Here is a 17,491-nt window from a genome sequence, read left to right as displayed (position 1 = left end):
AGTGTCATTGCCATTCTGCAGCTTGTAGGAGCTGTGAGTTGAGTTTAAAGGTGGTTCTTTCAGTGGTGTGGGTGCATGGTCTGCTCTCAGTTCTGACATGGATGTCAATGAGAAAAAGTCATTCATGGTCATACTCTTAAAAGAGCTCTCTGCTTTCTCTTCAGCCACTTAAATGTGGTAGCTGGCTTTATCCAGTAACCACAATAGGAGCTTTGAATCCTTTTGAAAATTTTCCTTTTAATACTTCCTTTTTCATGGAGGTATTTTGAGGCATTTGGAAGTGACAGCTCCAATAATTACGAACTAACATAAATAGTGGAATCTTCAAAGTCCGGAAATAAACGTATACAGTTCAGCAAGGTTTGCTCTCATTGCCTTTCACTGTGAGAGTATTAAAACTGCAGTAACTTAAGAGACTGTTACGAAGGCAGAGCAAAATGTGGCATTTTTCAAAACAGGAAGTAGAGCAGAACAATTACTGTTTAATGATACTGGAATTGGAAACCGTATGATGAAGCAGGAGTGTCAAGTTTGCTGTGCAGATTGCTACCGGGACAGGATGCTTTTTGGCAATGTTTACCCAATTTCTGTTTTTCTGCTTGTTCATCTATCCTGGCGATATGAAAGGATTCCAGTTAAAGCTAATCCGATTCTTGGAATCCCCCATCTCTCCCTCCCTTTGCCAATCTAAGCCTTGTTCACGGCACTGCATCAGTTTTTCCGCTTCAAGGCCAGCAGGATGGTTCTCTCGGCGTATCAGAATGCTGCAATCCCTCGTTGCTGCCATGGGACAGTCCTCATTACGTGAAATAACCCGGAGGTTGTTGCTGTATTGCAGCTTATCTTCTGACAACGCTGCCTTTACTTAAGCGGCATTGGTTAAGGCAGTTTTTTCATGCTTTGAAGGTCATTATATCAAATATCAGTCAAACCAGTATCAAAATTTCTTAGCCCAATTAATGTCTGGAAAGACAGGACAGGGCCCCAACTTCCACACGATCAGAACATTGTTATGTATTTTCCAATAACATCATCCTAATTGACATCAAGAATAGCTTCATCTGAACCACGTAAAATCTCATTTTTCTTTCTTTTTTTTTCTCTCTCTAACCTAAAAACCTGATTTACAGTTTTGCCTTTGGTAAAGTATGATTTTCCAAGAACTTTATTAAAAGATTGCTCATTTTTCTGTGGCATTTTTAAAAAACAAATCTATTTTTAATCCTACACGTACTAACTTCTGTGCTCTGCACATCTCTATGCTATTGTTCATTTGCTTGGGGCATTTACATGGAAGGAAATTTTCTGTTCTTTAAAAGCACCATTTATACCGTCTTCAAGTCTCCTACGTGAAGTTGCAATCTTTTGCATATGACAAAGCTGTTTGATGAACAGATGATAATGACATCTTCAGCAAAGGCCTGGCTTCAGCTGGGAAATCAGTGCCATGAGCAGACGAGGTCTCGGAAGGCAACTGTTCATCTTGAGTGGGAATTTTTATAATAAAGATTGACAGATGAGAAAATAAAGAGATTTAGGGTATGTGGTGTTCGAGCCAAAAAATTCTATGTGCAGACAAAGTATACCATGATTATTCATTCCTTCTTGAAACTTTCTGTAGGTTAAAAAACGCTCTTAATTCAAAGTGTAATGGATTTGGAATATTTGAAGTATGCTAAATTGCTCAGGCAGGCACTTAACAGCGATGCTCCTATTCAATTCTGCACTGGCACTACCCTACCCAATTAGCAATGCAGGCAGATTGACCACAGGGTTTTTTCCCTATAGGATGGCTGGCGCTTTTGGCCCTTTTTGCCTTTTGTTACAGCTTTTCTATACCAGATCTTTCTCCATTTGCACTTTAATCTGACTTCTTGTTGCAACTCTGTGGTTTTTCTGAACAGTATTTTGTAGTCCAGATTTTTACAAAGCGATTCTAGAGGTTCAGCATGCTCTTTCAAAATCATAGCCTGCTTAGATCTGGCAGAAACCTTGGGAAAAAAAAAAAAAAAAAAAAAAAAGATGCCTTTTTGTCAGGTTTATTTTCAAGAGAGCAAAGACTTGCAGTGAATATTATTGTGGAATTGAAATGTAAATGTCCATTTCCTTTCTTTAATCCCTTGCAAGAAATTGAACTGTGCTTTACATTAGCTTTTGCCTGGGCATAGATTATTTGGGAATTTACCAGTTATCTGGAGAGAATTGCCTTTAGCTTAAATCAGAACACGTCGTTGCTACTGGATCTCCCTTAATTCTGACAGTGAAATACACCCATGTGCCCAAACAAGCAGATTTTTCTTCATTGTCACCAACCTCAGTTATGTCTCTTGCTTACTGAAGGGAGAAGCCAGACTTGCTAAAAAAGTTGTGATGTTTAGCAACATTAGTTACAGTCACTACATCACCCTGTTGCTTTACTTTCTGCCTTTAGTAGCTGACAAGTGACAGAACAGTACAATATGTAACTTGGCTCTGCTTGTTTTGATCAGGGCAGGATCTAAGTGAAAAGATAACTCAAAGCAAGCAGATACTTGAGTAAGGAAAGGAGGGACGGTGCATTTATGTAACTCAGTGTAGTGCTGGACCCTGCAAATGCACGGAGCTGGAGGTGATCTGGTGCTGGTACAAGGCATTGCCCTATTCTTTTTTCCTTTACAGACTCAACTCAAAGTATTTCTCATACACTGGTATCTTCTTGTTTCTCTGAGCATGTTTGCTGCTGTGAAGGTTTGCATTAGGGTTGAACTCAAGATCACAGAGTAAAAGGATTTAAATAATACTTCTGACTCAAAACTTCTGGGATTTTTTTTAGCATTTCTGTTAGGGATTAGATACTGAAGGTGTCAAGAATCCAGCTTATTTCTTGCAGAGTTAGAAGAGGTTGCTGTCGATGAAGGTCTTAAACCCATGTTCTGTTTTCTGTAGTGTCAGGCTGTCTTAATGCAATTATGGGGTTAGAATTAGGATTAAGGCTTGGGACTGCGGTGCTGAAGGTATCTCAGAATTATGAAATCCCTTACATTTTGCTCCAAGAATTGATTTTTATTTGTTTATTTATTGGTCTTGAATTAGTGTTTGTTTTGGTTTTAGATTTTGGAAAATTGACCCAGGATTCCAGTTTATTGCTGGTTTCTGGGGAGCACACAGAGATAGAAGGGAGCTGCTGAGGGTTAGTGCTAATGTCAGCATTCCCTGAGTTTGGGGAACAGTTTTTTGTGTGTATCTGAGGATATAGCTAATGGCTTAAGAGGTGGCTTTTTTTTCCTCCTTTTTTTTTTTTTTTTTTTTTTTTTAAAGCTATGCTAGCTGACTAGGTAAAAATATTGGCTTTTCCACATCCAATCTAAGGATTCTACCACGCTTATTCCTATCTCATCAGATGATCTTTAGCCTGAGGAAAGAGCGAGGAACCAAATGACAGCTGTGGCTTTTCAAAGTCATAAAAGAGGAAAATATGTGTGCATGTACTTATTTATTTATTTTTCTCTCCCTGTTCTGTATTTTATGCTGAGGCTATGAAGCCTATTGAACTTTTTTTTTTTTTTTTTGAGCCCTTAAGGTATATCCAATGTCACTCAGACATCAAAGCTCCAGAGCTGAAATGGAAAGAGAACAACCAAATCACATTTAAAGGTTAATAAAATAATGCTTGTGTTTTCTGTTGTCACAGAATACTAAGAGGAAAACACTGCCTTCATGTTTACAAAGGCAAACAGAAAATAGAGAAATATGACGTTGGCTGTGATTAGCTCAGCTTTTGTTCTCAAAACGATACATCCTCATGTTGTATCAGGGACAGGATGGGCTCTTGAAGCTGCACTTTTTTGTTTTGCCAGATATTAAATTATCTCAGTGGCCACTGAGATAACTCTCCTGTAGCTTATGAGAGTTTATTACTTCTAACTTAAAACCAAAGGTTTAACCTAATATGAGAATTTCCTGTCTGTCTTCTTCTTTGTGGATCTGGCTGGCGTTTGTATGAGTAAAGCTGTGCGAGTATCATCCTCACACTTCACATATTGGCTATGCACAAAGAGTGAAATCGGGAGGTTACAGCCCTACAACAGAACTGCAGGAGTAAAACCAGTCACTTTGACTCATATGGCTGAATTTAACTTTGTGTCACCGTGTCCTCAAAGCACAGATGCAGTTCTGTGGGTGTAACTGAGGAGAGAACAGAGTTTGCAACTTGGAAGCTATGCAGTGTGTGAAAGCAAGCTAAAACCTCTGAAAGACTTATCAGTCCTTTTAAAGTTTTATCCTCTTCTGATACACATTGAGCCTGGTACAGCAGCTAAATATTTCTTTCCTATGGCTTGTCACTCTGCAGGCCAGAAACTACACATCGCTCAGTGCTCCTCTGGGACCGCCAGTGCTGTCACTCATGTTATTCATGAAACAGAGGTCACTGAAGTCTAGGAGAGCAGAAAGTACTCCTAGTGATCACAGCTCATGCAGTCCACTGAATTAGTTGAAATTCTTCATGTGGTGAGATCCAAGCACCGAAGAAAAAAAAAGGGAAAAAGAGAGAGACATATCATGGTACTTCGGAGGCCCAAGTGAATCCAGTAAGAAGCATACAGGGCAAAATTTGCAGTGCATTCAATAATGATTCTTTTTCCCAGGAGTATTACGAAGTGATCTCTTATGTGCATCTGCTTGTTCTATTTCTGTTTCTTAGCCTGAGATTCCTAACACAGGAGGCAATAACCCTGCATCGTGTTAGATCATATCATGTCACACTGAATGTTGACCTTGGCTGACATAATGTGACATCTACAGTTGAAGTAATGTAACGTGAGCCAACGTATCATGTGCTTAATGTTAATCTCGAGTTATTATCTGTGAACATAGCAAAGCTTTTGAAGAGTGTATTGTATGGATCTGCCCCCTGTTCCTCAGGCAGTCTGAGCTGCATGTGTCCAAGCTAACAACCAAAACCAACTGAGAGCCAGAAGTGGGGCAAATGCTAGACAAGTGTTTCTGTGAGAGTTAGTAAAAGATGCTAATCAGCTTAATATGGGTCTGCAGCTGATCTGCTAGCAGTGACTATCCCTACTGACACCTCAATAACTGGGATAGAAGTGTGAGCATGCAGTGGGAGCACTGGGTGTCAATTCATTGCAGTCTTTGGAATTTTTGGTATAGAAAGCTGATTATATGCATGTCTGTGAAGATCTGTCATTGAAGATATTGCTGAAAATATTTGTTGGTATTTGTCTAGGTAAAGCAATTAACGTAAATGTTGGGCCTCATGAAGTTAATCATTTTATGTAAGATCTCCTGCGTTCACTTTCCTGCATCTCTTGATCCACTGTAAAACAGTGCCCAGTGCTATGTTGGTTGATGTCTCCTTATTTTTCCTAGACAGACTTAGAGAAAATTCTGTTTGTGGTCTTGGAAGTTACTATATAAAATACATGTCAAAGTAAAGCATGTCTGCAAAGTTTTGAGATTGCTTTAATTTAAATCTTTTTAAAAGTAATATTTGGTGCTAAAATTGTCTGTCATCATTTCTTTAGTGGGTTTGCAGTGCTCAGTGTTTTTATTCCCTCCATCATGTGCTCCTATAACAGGATCATGTTCTTAAATGGGATCATGGGCTGGATCACTTCTTTATTCCACATTCATTTTTACTCAGCTAGCTCTAACGGACAGGGAATACTATTCTTGACTTCTGTTAGGCCAATATTTTCACCTCTTGGTGATCAGAAATTAGCTTTCTGAAGATTTAATTTTGAATCTGCTTTGATAAAAGTACCAGGCAACTCAAGCTGGAAACATTTTCAAAGCGAGCAAACAGTGTACCTAGTGGCCTAATTTGATGGATGTTGGCATAAAAATGTGCTGCAGATGATAATCAAACTTTTTTTATTTCAAATATTTTTTTAATTTCAAATATAGGAATAAAGGACTCAAAAAAAAAAAAAAAAAAAAAAAAGGCACCTGAGCAGATAAAACTTTTGAGTTCTGTAAGTCTTGAATACATCAGGCTTTGGGGATCTTAGGGCACCTATTAGGAGAAATGGATGGAAGCTTTATCTAGTAAAGACTTTTCTTACTCTGAACCGTCCTGTTTATCCTAGGTCTGTGCTGCATTCCTGGCTGCACTGAGACCCACTGTGTTCACGTTGGAGATAACTTAAAATTCCCATTACCTCAAGGAGCACAGGTTGAGATCACAGGTAATGAAGTAGCAGTGTTTGTGGGTGAAACTTTCCTCTATATAATCTGCAAATTCTCAAGTCATTCTTAATTAACATTGTTTAATGAAAGCTACTCTATGTTTTATGTCCACTTAGCTTTCACTATCTCTTTTAATCATTAAAACTGCAGGCTGCTGATAGAAATATTTGTGGAAGTTCATAGTAGAAAAAGTAGTATGGCCGTTGACTAGTAAGATGAAGTACAAATTGGTAATTTGTCCTTGTCACTGCCAATATACTAAACAGGTAATTAAAAAGAAAGTAAATTATATGTGTTGTCTCTCACTCTGGACTGGACTCTGGAAAGTGGCAAACTTTCCCCTAGCCAGGGTTAACCAGCAGGCAGGCAGCCAGAGGTGGCTAATGGTGCCATCTGAGCGCTTCACTAAGGTAGCATGGGACCTTGATTAAAAAACAAACAAACCTGATGTGATTAAGCAATGTAGCAACATATATGCAAAGAAAGTAGAGACTCATTTAGTCATACAGATTTCCTGCATTCTATTTAGAACAAAGTCAGGAGATGGGCAAATTCATTTATTTTGGCAGAATTAAGTGGACTTTGAGATCATCAGTTGCCAGGCACAAGGGGTCATCAAAGCACTGAACTCAAAATCTTAATGCAAAGCCTTTAACATATTTAATGTAACTTGAAATTGAGAAAGAATGAAGAAACCAAGTAATTCTGAACAATAATTTCCAGACAGGATCACTGTCCAAGATCTGAATGCAGTCAAGAATGAATAGACATTTTCTTTCAGTGTCAACTGAGGCAATGTGCTGACAGCGTTGCAAGGACATAGCTATTGTGGATGGATCTTTAACTCTTTAGTACATAAATCAGTTAATTAAATATATATAGAGAAAAGAGCTCTAGCATTTCCTAGGCAGCACTGCACCGCAAAAGGGATATCACTTGAATAAAATACTGGAAGAAAGGCCATGAAATGGCATGTAGCAGATTGTTGATGACACCTGGAGTTGCCAAAGAAGGATAGAGAGGGTGCAAGGAAGAAATTGCATTTCTGTGTACTGTAACCTCTGACCAGCCAGATAAATCATGGCCAGTCAGAAGGTATTCCAGGGCAGCATGTGAGGCAGAGCCACTGGAGCTGCTGTGATGTGTTTTCTATCTGGTGAATGTGTGCAAAAGGACAAAAAGGAGCATCTTGAGAGAAATAGGATGCTGGAGTCAAGGAAGCTCATATAAAAGTTCAGGGGAAATGTAGCTCATGCCTCTTCTCTCACCAGTTTGTTCTCTTCATGAGTACTCTGTAAGAGCAGGATTAGAAACTATGGAAAAAGTTCAGTAGTTGTCCATTTACAAGGGGAGTGTTAAAGGTTTGAGGAAATTAATGTCTCTACAATTGCAAATCCTTTGTGAAACCAAAAATCTTGATTTAGAAATCATTATATATGTATGACAGTAGAGCAAATAATTCAGTAGAGCCTTTGTCCCAGAACATAGTCTAACAACAGCTATGTGTTGCTGAAGTCAGCAAGACTTTGTAGACATCTGCTGTGGGACTGGGTCTAGAACAGCAGTAAACCCAAATGTCTCTGAAAGAATGTTCCAGAAATAACTGACTGCATTTGGAAGAGCCTATAGCTAGTGAGTTTCATTGCACTCTTCTCTTTTCCTGCATGTTCTCTCTGCCTTCTCCAAACAACAAAAATATCAAAAGACCCAGTAAAAACCTTCCCAAATACTTTACTCTTCTTCCTTTTTTAAAAATTCAATTTCTAATGTTTGCAGGTGGTAACACAGCTGCCCAGGGGCACCTGCCATAGCAGCCTGGTTGTTGCTCGGGCACCTCTTATGCGGGGTTCCAGGTTTGGTCCTGCCAGGGCTTTGCTGCAAAGGCAGCACATGATGACTGTTTCTAAAGACATCTTCCTCCTGGCCCAGGTTAGCTTTTTAGCTTTGTTAGGAGGTAGTACGGTGTACTGAGGAGCACTGGTGAGGGGCTGAGCTTCAGAAGTGGGCAGTGTCCTGTCTTACAGATAACAGATCCTTTCTGTCAGTTTTGTGTTTGTGTGTGTGTTTTGCCAATGATTATAAATTATTGCCCATGTGAGAGCATCTTCAGTCCTGAAGGATCCCAAGGTCTCCATAAAACAGTTAACGCGTATGTCTGCAGAAATTCAGCTAAGCTGTTCTCGAGATGCTCCAAAATCATTTTCCTAAAGCCCACATAAAAACAGGTTCTCAGTTTTTCAAGTCTGACTCAAACATGAAGGTGGAATTAAAAATTTACAGGCACTGCATTGCCTTTGCAAAGATGGGAAAAAAGCAGAAGGGGTTGTTTGTGTGTGCTTAAAAACAAGGAAAACTTGTCGATATTTTTCATTTGAATTTTCATGAAGGGCTAAGAAACTCTGCTGATGCTGGAGGAGGCAGGAAAATGCAGTGACTTTTACTGGCAGAGAAATATTTGAACGGTTATTGACAAAGAGCACAGTGCAAGGAATGTGCTTGGGCTAAGCAGAGTGAAGATGTTTGACGTATTGGCAATACAGCACAGGGTCAGGGGGTGACAGATTAATGTTGTGTTTCACAGTCCAAGCGAATACTCACTGCGTGCCTTCGTGTGCTCTTTGTTATTGCACACATTGGGAAGGACAAACTGGCTCTGGGTTAGTTAAACCTGTGCACCGACTCTAGCATGAAAATGGCTTATTTGGGTTTAATCAATTAGGCACAAGTGTAAAGTAAATCTAAATAAACTATTCTTAGACTAAATTGAGAGCGTCATGCAGGAGTTTGCACTATTTTAATTAAAATCAATTGAATTTCTTATCAGAATTCAGAGCAACGGTGCGTGCAGGAAGGAAGGAGTCATTCCCAGCTCAGTGATTCACAGCATCTGTGACCACTGAGACCTGACCAGGAGCGCACGTCACAGCCAGGCCCACAGCTTTGGGTTCTCCTGGAAAATCTTGAGGCAAAAGGAAGAGATTATTAGAAAAAAAAAGCCTAGGAACCTTGTAAAACCCCACCTCTCGGCTTGATGATCTCTGGCTGGCTGTTTCTGGCCGGCTCCCTGGAACATAACAGAAACACTCTGATTCCAGCAGCAGAGACCAAGAAGCTAGTGGATACTTTTCAGCCCCACAGATACTTCTAAAGAATGAGAGGTAAAGGAATGAAATGGAAAACAGATGATAGACAGAGGCTGGCGAGAACAGAAGGAATGCAGAGCAGGCAGCCCATTTGTCTCGAGTAGCTGACACGCATGCCCGTGGAAATGGCCAAGCCTGTTGGCAGCAGTGTCTTAAAATAATGGAATAGTAATGCCTGTCTTCTGGAAGGTGCTGAGCACTTTGGCTTTACTGCATTGCTGCACTTTGTAGGACTGAGCTCCCACTAATATGCATTTTGCATAGCTGCGCAGCCAAGGACAAGCGTAGTCCAGGGCAGAAGCTTGCATGGGCAGAACCTGCAGAATGCAGAATTGCACATTAGTGCCGGCAGTGAGATAGGCATGTGTGTGAAAAATGCTCTGGGGGTAGACAAAACAGAATGCAATCAGAAAGCTCCAGCTGCTGAGCTCTGATTTCCAAACCCTGCTCTAAGACCTATCGAAGGTCTTGTGGACTCTAAATTATTTCTTCTCTGTGTTGAATTATGTACAGAGACCTGTACATATTTGTATGTTTTGTATCCGAAGCTGTTGTTTTCAAGGCAAAGAGCCCTTCCCCATGTTGTACACGTTTCAAAGATGAGGAGCCAACAGCAGCAGGTCTATGATAGTAAAGTTTCTTTTTGCTGACCCCAGATCATATGCCTTAGAGGCACTTGCAAATCCCTGTTCTAAAGCTTGCAAAAAGCCAGCATGTGGTGGGAACTGCCGCAGTATTCAGGTGTCAGCACACTCACTGGCCCCTTGGTAGCAATGGTATGGCTTTTAACAGAAGTAATGTGGGTAGGTACTGATTTCTTTTTTGAGGTGCACGCAATTACAAATGTGAGGAAAATATAGGGAAACGTTGATCCAAGTTCCATTCAAACTGCAAAGCAATATGAGCAGTATTTGACTACAGATGTCTGACAGCATGATGTGGTTGGCTGGCAAAGCTTGGAGGGCTTTGCATGGAAAAGGCATGGCCTTTTCCACCAGTACCACAGTGCTGAGCTCCATCTGCTGGGATGGTGCTGTTGAGGGGCTTCAGCCCTCTGTTCTCAAGTATGACTGCAACCCAACTTCTACTGGAATCACAGGGAGTTCATCAGGAACATCAGTAATGATCACCCCTACCTCACTCAGGTGATGTCCCTGCTCCCAGATCCCGTTGGAGAGGGCTGAATGGTGCTTTGCAGTTGACTTCTGTGCTTGCTCTGCCCCGTGTTATCTGAGCATGCCACTGACAATTCTCATGCGTTATACCTTGTTCAAACAGAAACAGTTCAAAAAATTGTTAAAAAAATGTTATTTTTATTCAAAGAAAAACAACTGATTTTAGGCAACAAAATTTTGTTTCCTTTCAGGCTTTTGAGAACTTTAGTAATAGACATGCAATTTTTTTCTTGAAAAAATGAAAGTGAGTTTTTTCCCAGGATCTTTTCTAAAGAGGCCTTGTCCCACTCAGAATTTAGGAAATGTCATCTATTTTCTGAGCCTTGCAGCTGAGGTCAGCCTGTCTGTGATTGCGAGGATCACTCGACTTTGGCACTGTGCTGCTTTTAAGCCTTAGGGCATGCATTTAAATTGTCACATATAGTGTGTCTCGTACTGACATCTTCTTCTGTAGAAGTGAAGGATAATACAGCACTTGTGCTGCAGAATAAGACAGTGCTCTCTCCTCAAGCATGAAAATTGTCTGCAAATTTCAGACTTGTTTTCCTTGATTGTGGCTGCTAATCAAGGCAAAAAACAAAGTTCATTTTACCAGGAGATGAACAATGCTTGGCAGTGTAGTGAATGTTAATGCAGTTAATTATTCCCAGTGCTGTGTCTGTCCTCTGAAGAGTTCAATATCTCTAGACAAGGCTTTAATGATCCAGAGCCACCCTATGACTTCATATCTGGGGAGTATTGCCTCTTCAGGCCTGTCGGTTCCCTTAATCTGCTCTCTCTCCTGCTTCGTGGCCTATTACATCTGGAATGGTAGTGTTGGGTGGAGGTGCTTAAATGTCCTTTTGTTTCAGAACTGGTGGTTTTATTGTGCTTTCTGTTGTTCCTGGTTTCTTCATAGTCTCTCTGAATAATAAAGCTTTTGACTGTGTTGAATTGGGAACCTAAAAAATCTCTGAACATTTACCTACAGGGAAATTGGAAGTAATGTTCCAAGTCCTCAGGGTACTTGGGATCTGTGGTGTCCGTGCAACACATGGTAGCAAAGCAAACCTTAACTAACACATACACTTGTGGGAATAAATTATCTTGGGTGTCACCTGCTTGATATGCTTCCACTTTAACTTAGTAATCAAAGAGTCATTAAGATTGGAAAAGACCACTAAGATCATCTAGTTCAACCATCAGCTCATCCCCACCATGCCCACCAACCATGTCCACCAACCATGTCCCCCCAGTGCCACATTTACCCTTTCCTTGAACACCTCCGGGGATGGTGACTCTACCACCCCCTGGGCAGCCTGTGCCAGTGCATCACCACTCTGTTTAAGAAATTGTTCCTAATATCCAACCTGAACCTCCCCTGTTGCAACTTAAGGCCATTGCCTTTTGTCCTATCACTGCTGCCTGGGAAAAGAGGCTGATCTCTACCTTTCTACAGCCTCCTATCAGGAAGTTGTAGAGAGTGATAAGGTCTCAGTGATATCCTTTTCTGAGCTGAGTTTTACTAGACTAACTTAGTCTGGAACTCCGTGTTGTTTGTTAGGGTGGTATGTGTATACATATAAACATCTCTGATGGTTGAAATAAAACTTTCTTTTTCTTTAAATAAATTCTATTTCTGAGAAATTCATAGAATCATAGAATGGCCTGGGTTGAAAAGGACCTCAAAGATCATCTAGTTCCAACCCCCTGCTATGTGCAGGGTCACCAACCACCAGACCAGGCTGCCCAGAGCCACATCCAGCCTGACCTTGAATGCCTGCAGGGATGGGGCATCCACAGCCTCTTTGGGCAACCTGTTCCAGTGCTGCACCACCCTTTGTGTGAATTTGTCATATCAGCTGTATAATTATTTTTCTGTACTTGAAAACAATACACTTTTTAAAATTTTTGTTGCTTTCTTTTTTAAGTATATCAATTTGAGGACAGAACCTGTGAACTGATGAGACTTGTATATTTTACCCTGAATACACTCTCCTTGGAATTACTGACAGAACGTATTTCTTTACCAGAGCTTGTACTACCCTTTGTGTCGCTATTTTACAGCTGTGATATTTTTTGTTGCTTTTGTTTTGAAACAGCTGTCATGGTTTTATATTTTTTTTTTTGTTTTGGTTTGGTTCTCAGTATTCCGCATCAATACATCATGTAGTATACTGGGAGTTAAAGTGTTAATGCTCCAATTCCAGGCACCTATCCCCATACGTTACAGAAGTCATGGGATCTGACCCTTCCGGGTGGGGCGGTCTCTTACTGCCTGGCAGTGGGTGCTGGAGGGTGCTTTCCTGGCCGTTCCAAGCTTTTCAGGTTTGAATCGGTATCGGGAACTCTCCCTCTCTCTCTCTCTCCTGTTTTATTTGATTTATTAGTCTCAATTTCAATCAGATTGTATTATATTGTGTTATCTTGCATTCCGATATCATAATTAGTAAAATAAGTTTTCCTCCATAGATTGTTGCCGCTGTTTTTTTTGTTATCCTCCCTTCCTTCCCATTTTGTGGGCTGGGAAGGGGAGGGCAGGGGCCTACCGCCCCCTGTCACGGGTGTAGATTGATCTCGTTAACTCCGTGACAGATTTTGGTGGAGAATGCGGGCATAGTTCTATTTCTTAGCTTTTAGAACGAATCTCTCTCTCTGCTCTTAGAGAGCTTCGTTAGGGAGCATTATCAGTAGTTTAGGTTTCTGTGCTGGAAAACTTGACCTTGAAAGACTAGGCGTGCTGCCAGTGTTCTGGGATATTTGTAAACTTTGAGCACTGCTCAGTCTGGGTAGTGCCTTTTTCTTTTTTTTTTTTCCTTTTTCCTCCTTCTTCTTGTCAGTTTCAATTCATTAACCCCTGTTTTAATAGACACCAGCAATGAACCCACTTTTCATTGTGGGGGTGTTGAGTAAAGGCTTACAAACCGTCATGTTACTCTCAACCTATTGGCAAATTGTCAAGGCCATAATTACCTGTTGTGGAATTATGTTCATATATAACTACTTAAGGGCATTGACGGAGACACCTGCATGGTACCTGTATGCAATGTGGTATGGTCTGAATTTTGACATTCACATCCCAGATGGAATGGCTAATTTTACAAACAGCACAACGTTCAGACCAGTCTCCAGGCTTCCTTATCGGTTTGTCAGACGGTTTTCGAATTCTGAATTAATACTCATGGGCGCGCTATTGCTTTCCTGGATTGTGATTATATTCCTTTACAAAGGGAAGGAGTCTCCTCCAGAACCAGAGAGTGCTGACTGGCAGGGAATATGGAGAGGTTTAGGAAAGATCTTAAAAGCAAGGGGACCCGCAGTGTCATGGGATTTTACACTTGAACATCTGTGGGATCCTGAGAAACTAAGTCAGTATTTGAGTCAGGGACAGCGCGGCTTACATAACTCTAAGGAGGTACAACTTATTTGGGGTTTGGCTTGTGCTTACCGCGCCCTATATAATACTATTCTGGAGAGAGAGAGTTTCCGAGCTGAGGTTCAGGCCAAAGTGGAGAATCTCCAAGTCAAATCTGATCAGTTACAAGAGACACCAGTAACAATATCAGTTGCTCCTGTGGAAGGCAAGAAATGGAAACGAGTGTCCACGCGTCTAGAACGGAAAAAAGAAGAAGCGGAGGAGGAGGAGGAGGAAGATCCAGGCGAGGGGCCCTCCTCAGAACCACCACCATCGCGAAAAGCAAAAGGAAAAACTAAGAGACATGCAGAAGAGACTGATGATGAGGACATCCTTATTACTATTCGTCGGCCCCTGAAGATGACTGAAATCCAAGGTTCAAGAAAGGAGTTCACACGGGGCCCGAATGAAACTATTGTTTCCTGGTTGGTTCGTTGTTGGGACCGTGGGGCCAATAGCTTGTTTCTAGATGGTAATGAAGCTCGCCAACTAGGAGCCATTGCCAGAGACCCAGCTATTGACCGAGGAATTGGTCGATGTTTGGATGAGTCTGCCTCCCTTTGGGAACGAGTGTTAATAGCCGTGAAAGAAAGGTATCGCTTCAAAGACGGCTTGAAGCCTGTGATGAAAAGATGGGATACAGTTGAAAAGGGTATCCAGTACTTGAGGGAAATGGCTGTGGTGGAAATGCTGTTCGACCCTAACTTTGTTCCTAACCACCCACGACAAGAACGCGATCCTGAGAGAGTGAGGACGACGCCTGAGATATGGCAGAGACTCATAACAACAGCACCAGACAGATATGCCGGTACACTACTGTCAGCTAATGACAGATACCGGGAACAAGAGAGAATACCCTTAGTTTTTGAATTGATTCTTACGCTCCAAAACTACGAACAACAGCTACCCCCAACTCACGCTTCCATTGCTGCCATCTCACAAGTAACGAACCAACTGAATGAAATGCAGGAGCAAATATCTCAACTGATTAATCGTGACAAACCTGTGCCAGTATCAGAAGCGCCCAGTGAAGATCAGGATAATCAAAAGAGTCTACTGAAGGAGCTGATCAAACTAATGCGAATCCTAACTAACGACGATGAACCTCCCTACTCATGGGCACCATCAAAAATCTCAGCTATTAAAAGCAAACGCTTTCCGGCTCCAGTGAGGAACAATACATCGCGAATTGCCTTGTGGCGTTACCTACGTGACCATGGAGAAGACATGAGAAAATGGCACGACCAAGCTACTCCTGTACTACGAGCACGGGTGAAAGAATTACAAAGCAGATCAATCACCAGTGCAGTTGCTCCACTTATCACAGGTAATGAATAGAGAGGCCCTGCCTTCAGCCAGGGGGGGGAAAGGGATAATCGAGTATATTGGACTGTGTGGATTCGATGGCCTGGCACGTCAGAACCACTGAAATATAAGGCACTGGTGGATACTGGTGCACAGTGCACTCTGATGCCCTCGAGTCATGAAGGGACAGAATCAATCCATATTTCCGGGGTGACTGGAGGCTCTCAAGAATTGACTGTGTTGGAGGCTGAGATAAGCCTCACTGGTAAGGACTGGCAAAAACATCCTATTGTAACTGGCCCAGGGGCTCCATGTATACTAGGTATCGATTACCTCAGAAGGGGGCATTTCAAGGATCCTAAGGGGTATCGGTGGGCCTTTGGGATAGCTGCTGTGGACACAGACAACATTAAGCAGCTGTCTGTTTTACCTGGCCTATCAGAAGATCCGTCTGTTGTGGGGTTGCTGCAAGTAAAAGAGCAACAGGTACCGATTGCCACAAAAACGGTGCACAGACGGCAGTACCGCACCAATAGGGATTCCTTGCTCCCCATTCATAAGTTGATTCGTCAACTAGAGGATCAGGGAGTGATCAGCAAAACTCACTCACCCTTTAACAGCCCCATATGGCCAGTACGTAAAGCCAGTGGAGAATGGAGACTGACGGTGGACTACCGTGGCCTGAATGAAGTCACACCCCCACTGAGTGCTGCTGTGCCGGACATGTTAGAGCTCCAATATGAACTAGAGTCAAAGGCAGCCAAATGGTATGCCACCATTGACATTGCTAATGCCTTCTTTTCCATTCCTTTGGCCAAAGAATGTAGGCCACAGTTTGCTTTCACATGGAGGGGCGTTCAGTATACTTGGAACCGTTTGCCCCAGGGGTGGAAACACAGCCCAACCATTTGCCATGGGTTGATCCAAACTGTATTGGAACAAGGCAGTGCTCCTGAGCACCTGCAGTACATTGATGATATCGTTGTGTGGGGCGATACAGCAGAAGAAGTCTTCACGAAAGGAGAGCGAATAATCCAAATTCTTCTGTGTGCTGGTTTTGCTATTAAGCGGAGCAAAGTGAAAGGACCTGCTCAGGAGATTCAGTTCCTAGGTATAAAGTGGCAAGATGGCCGTCGTCACATCCCAACAGATGTGATTGACAAAATCAGTGCCATGTCTCCACCCACTAATAAGAAAGAGACACAATCGTTCCTGGGCGTAGTGGGTTTTTGGAGAATGCATGTTCCAAACTACAGCCTCATTGTAAGTCCCCTTTATCATGTGACGCGAATGAAGAATGAGTTTACATGGGGCCCGGAGCAGCAGCAGGCTTTTGAACAGATTAAACAGGAAATAGCCCGTGCCGTGGCCCTAGGGCCAGTACGAATGGGACAGGGTATAAAGAACATCCTCTACACTGCTGCTGGAGAGAAAGGTCCCACTTGGAGTTTGTGGCAGAGAGCCTCAGGAGAGACCCGAGGCCGACCCCTGGGATTCTGGAGTCGAGCTTACAGGGGGTCAGAAGAGGGCTACACTCCAACTGAAAAGGAGATCTTAGCCGCGTATGAGGGGGTTCGGGCTGCTTCTGAAGTAATCGGTACTGAAACGCAGCTTCTTCTGGCACCTCGACTGCCAGTGCTGAACTGGATGTTTAAGGGAAAGGGTTCCTCCACCCATCATGCTACCGATGCCACTTGGAGTAAGTGGATTGCGCTGATTACGCAGCGAGCGCGGATGGGGAATCTCAACCGTCCAGGAATCCTAGAGGTGATCATGGACTGGCCTGAAGGCAAAAAGTTTGGAACATCACCAGGAGAAGAAGTAGCACGTGCAAAAGAGGCCCCACCATACAATGAACTACCAGAAAATGAAAAGAAATATGCTCTGTTCACAGATGGATCATGTCGTATTGTGGGAAAGCATCGCAGATGGAAAGCCGCTGTGTGGAGCCCCACACGACAAGTTGCAGAGGCCACTGAAGGAAAAGGAGAATCGAGCCAATTTGCAGAGGTAAAGGCTGTCCAGCTGGCCTTGGATGTTGCTGAACGGGAGAGGTGGCCAATGCTTTATCTTTACACTGACTCATGGATGGTGGCAAATGCTCTATGGGGATGGTTACAGCAGTGGGAGCAAAATAACTGGCAAAGAAAGAGTAAACCTATTTGGGCTGCTGAATTGTGGAAAGATATTGCCGCCCGAACAAAGAATATGGTTGTAAAGGTGCGCCATGTGGATGCTCATGTGCCCAAGAGTCGGGCTACAGAAGAACAGCAAAATAACCATCAGGT

General features: G+C 42.4%; 1 protein-coding gene and 1 long non-coding RNA gene across 6 annotated transcripts in view; both read left to right on the top strand.

Annotated features, from left to right (window-relative positions):
* Nucleotides 1-17,491, top strand: part of LOC116217090 (uncharacterized) — a 117,552-nt gene that overhangs the window by 55,669 nt on the left and 44,392 nt on the right. For 4 of the 5 annotated variants that reach the window (XR_014885745.1, XR_014885748.1, XR_014885746.1 and 1 more), the window contains one exon: nucleotides 6,087-6,185. The exons of the other annotated variant lie outside the window; for it this stretch is intronic. This is a non-coding gene — a long non-coding RNA (uncharacterized LOC116217090). The remainder of the gene's footprint in view (nucleotides 1-6,086; nucleotides 6,186-17,491) is intronic. 5 annotated transcript variants of the gene reach the window in all.
* LOC146543552 (uncharacterized) lies at nucleotides 12,736-15,236 on the top strand (the record flags this gene model as incomplete). Its single annotated transcript, XM_085233870.1, has 2 exons — nucleotides 12,736-12,811; nucleotides 13,714-15,236. Coding segments are annotated over 2 exons (1,599 nt in total), but the record flags the coding sequence as incomplete, so codon positions are not given.

This window comes from Meleagris gallopavo, chromosome 12 (assembly GCF_905368555.1).
Source record: "Meleagris gallopavo chromosome 12, MGAL_WU_HG_1.1, whole genome shotgun sequence".
Classification (NCBI taxonomy): domain Eukaryota; kingdom Metazoa; phylum Chordata; class Aves; order Galliformes; family Phasianidae; genus Meleagris; species Meleagris gallopavo.
This window is presented reverse-complemented; position numbering and strand designations above follow the sequence as displayed.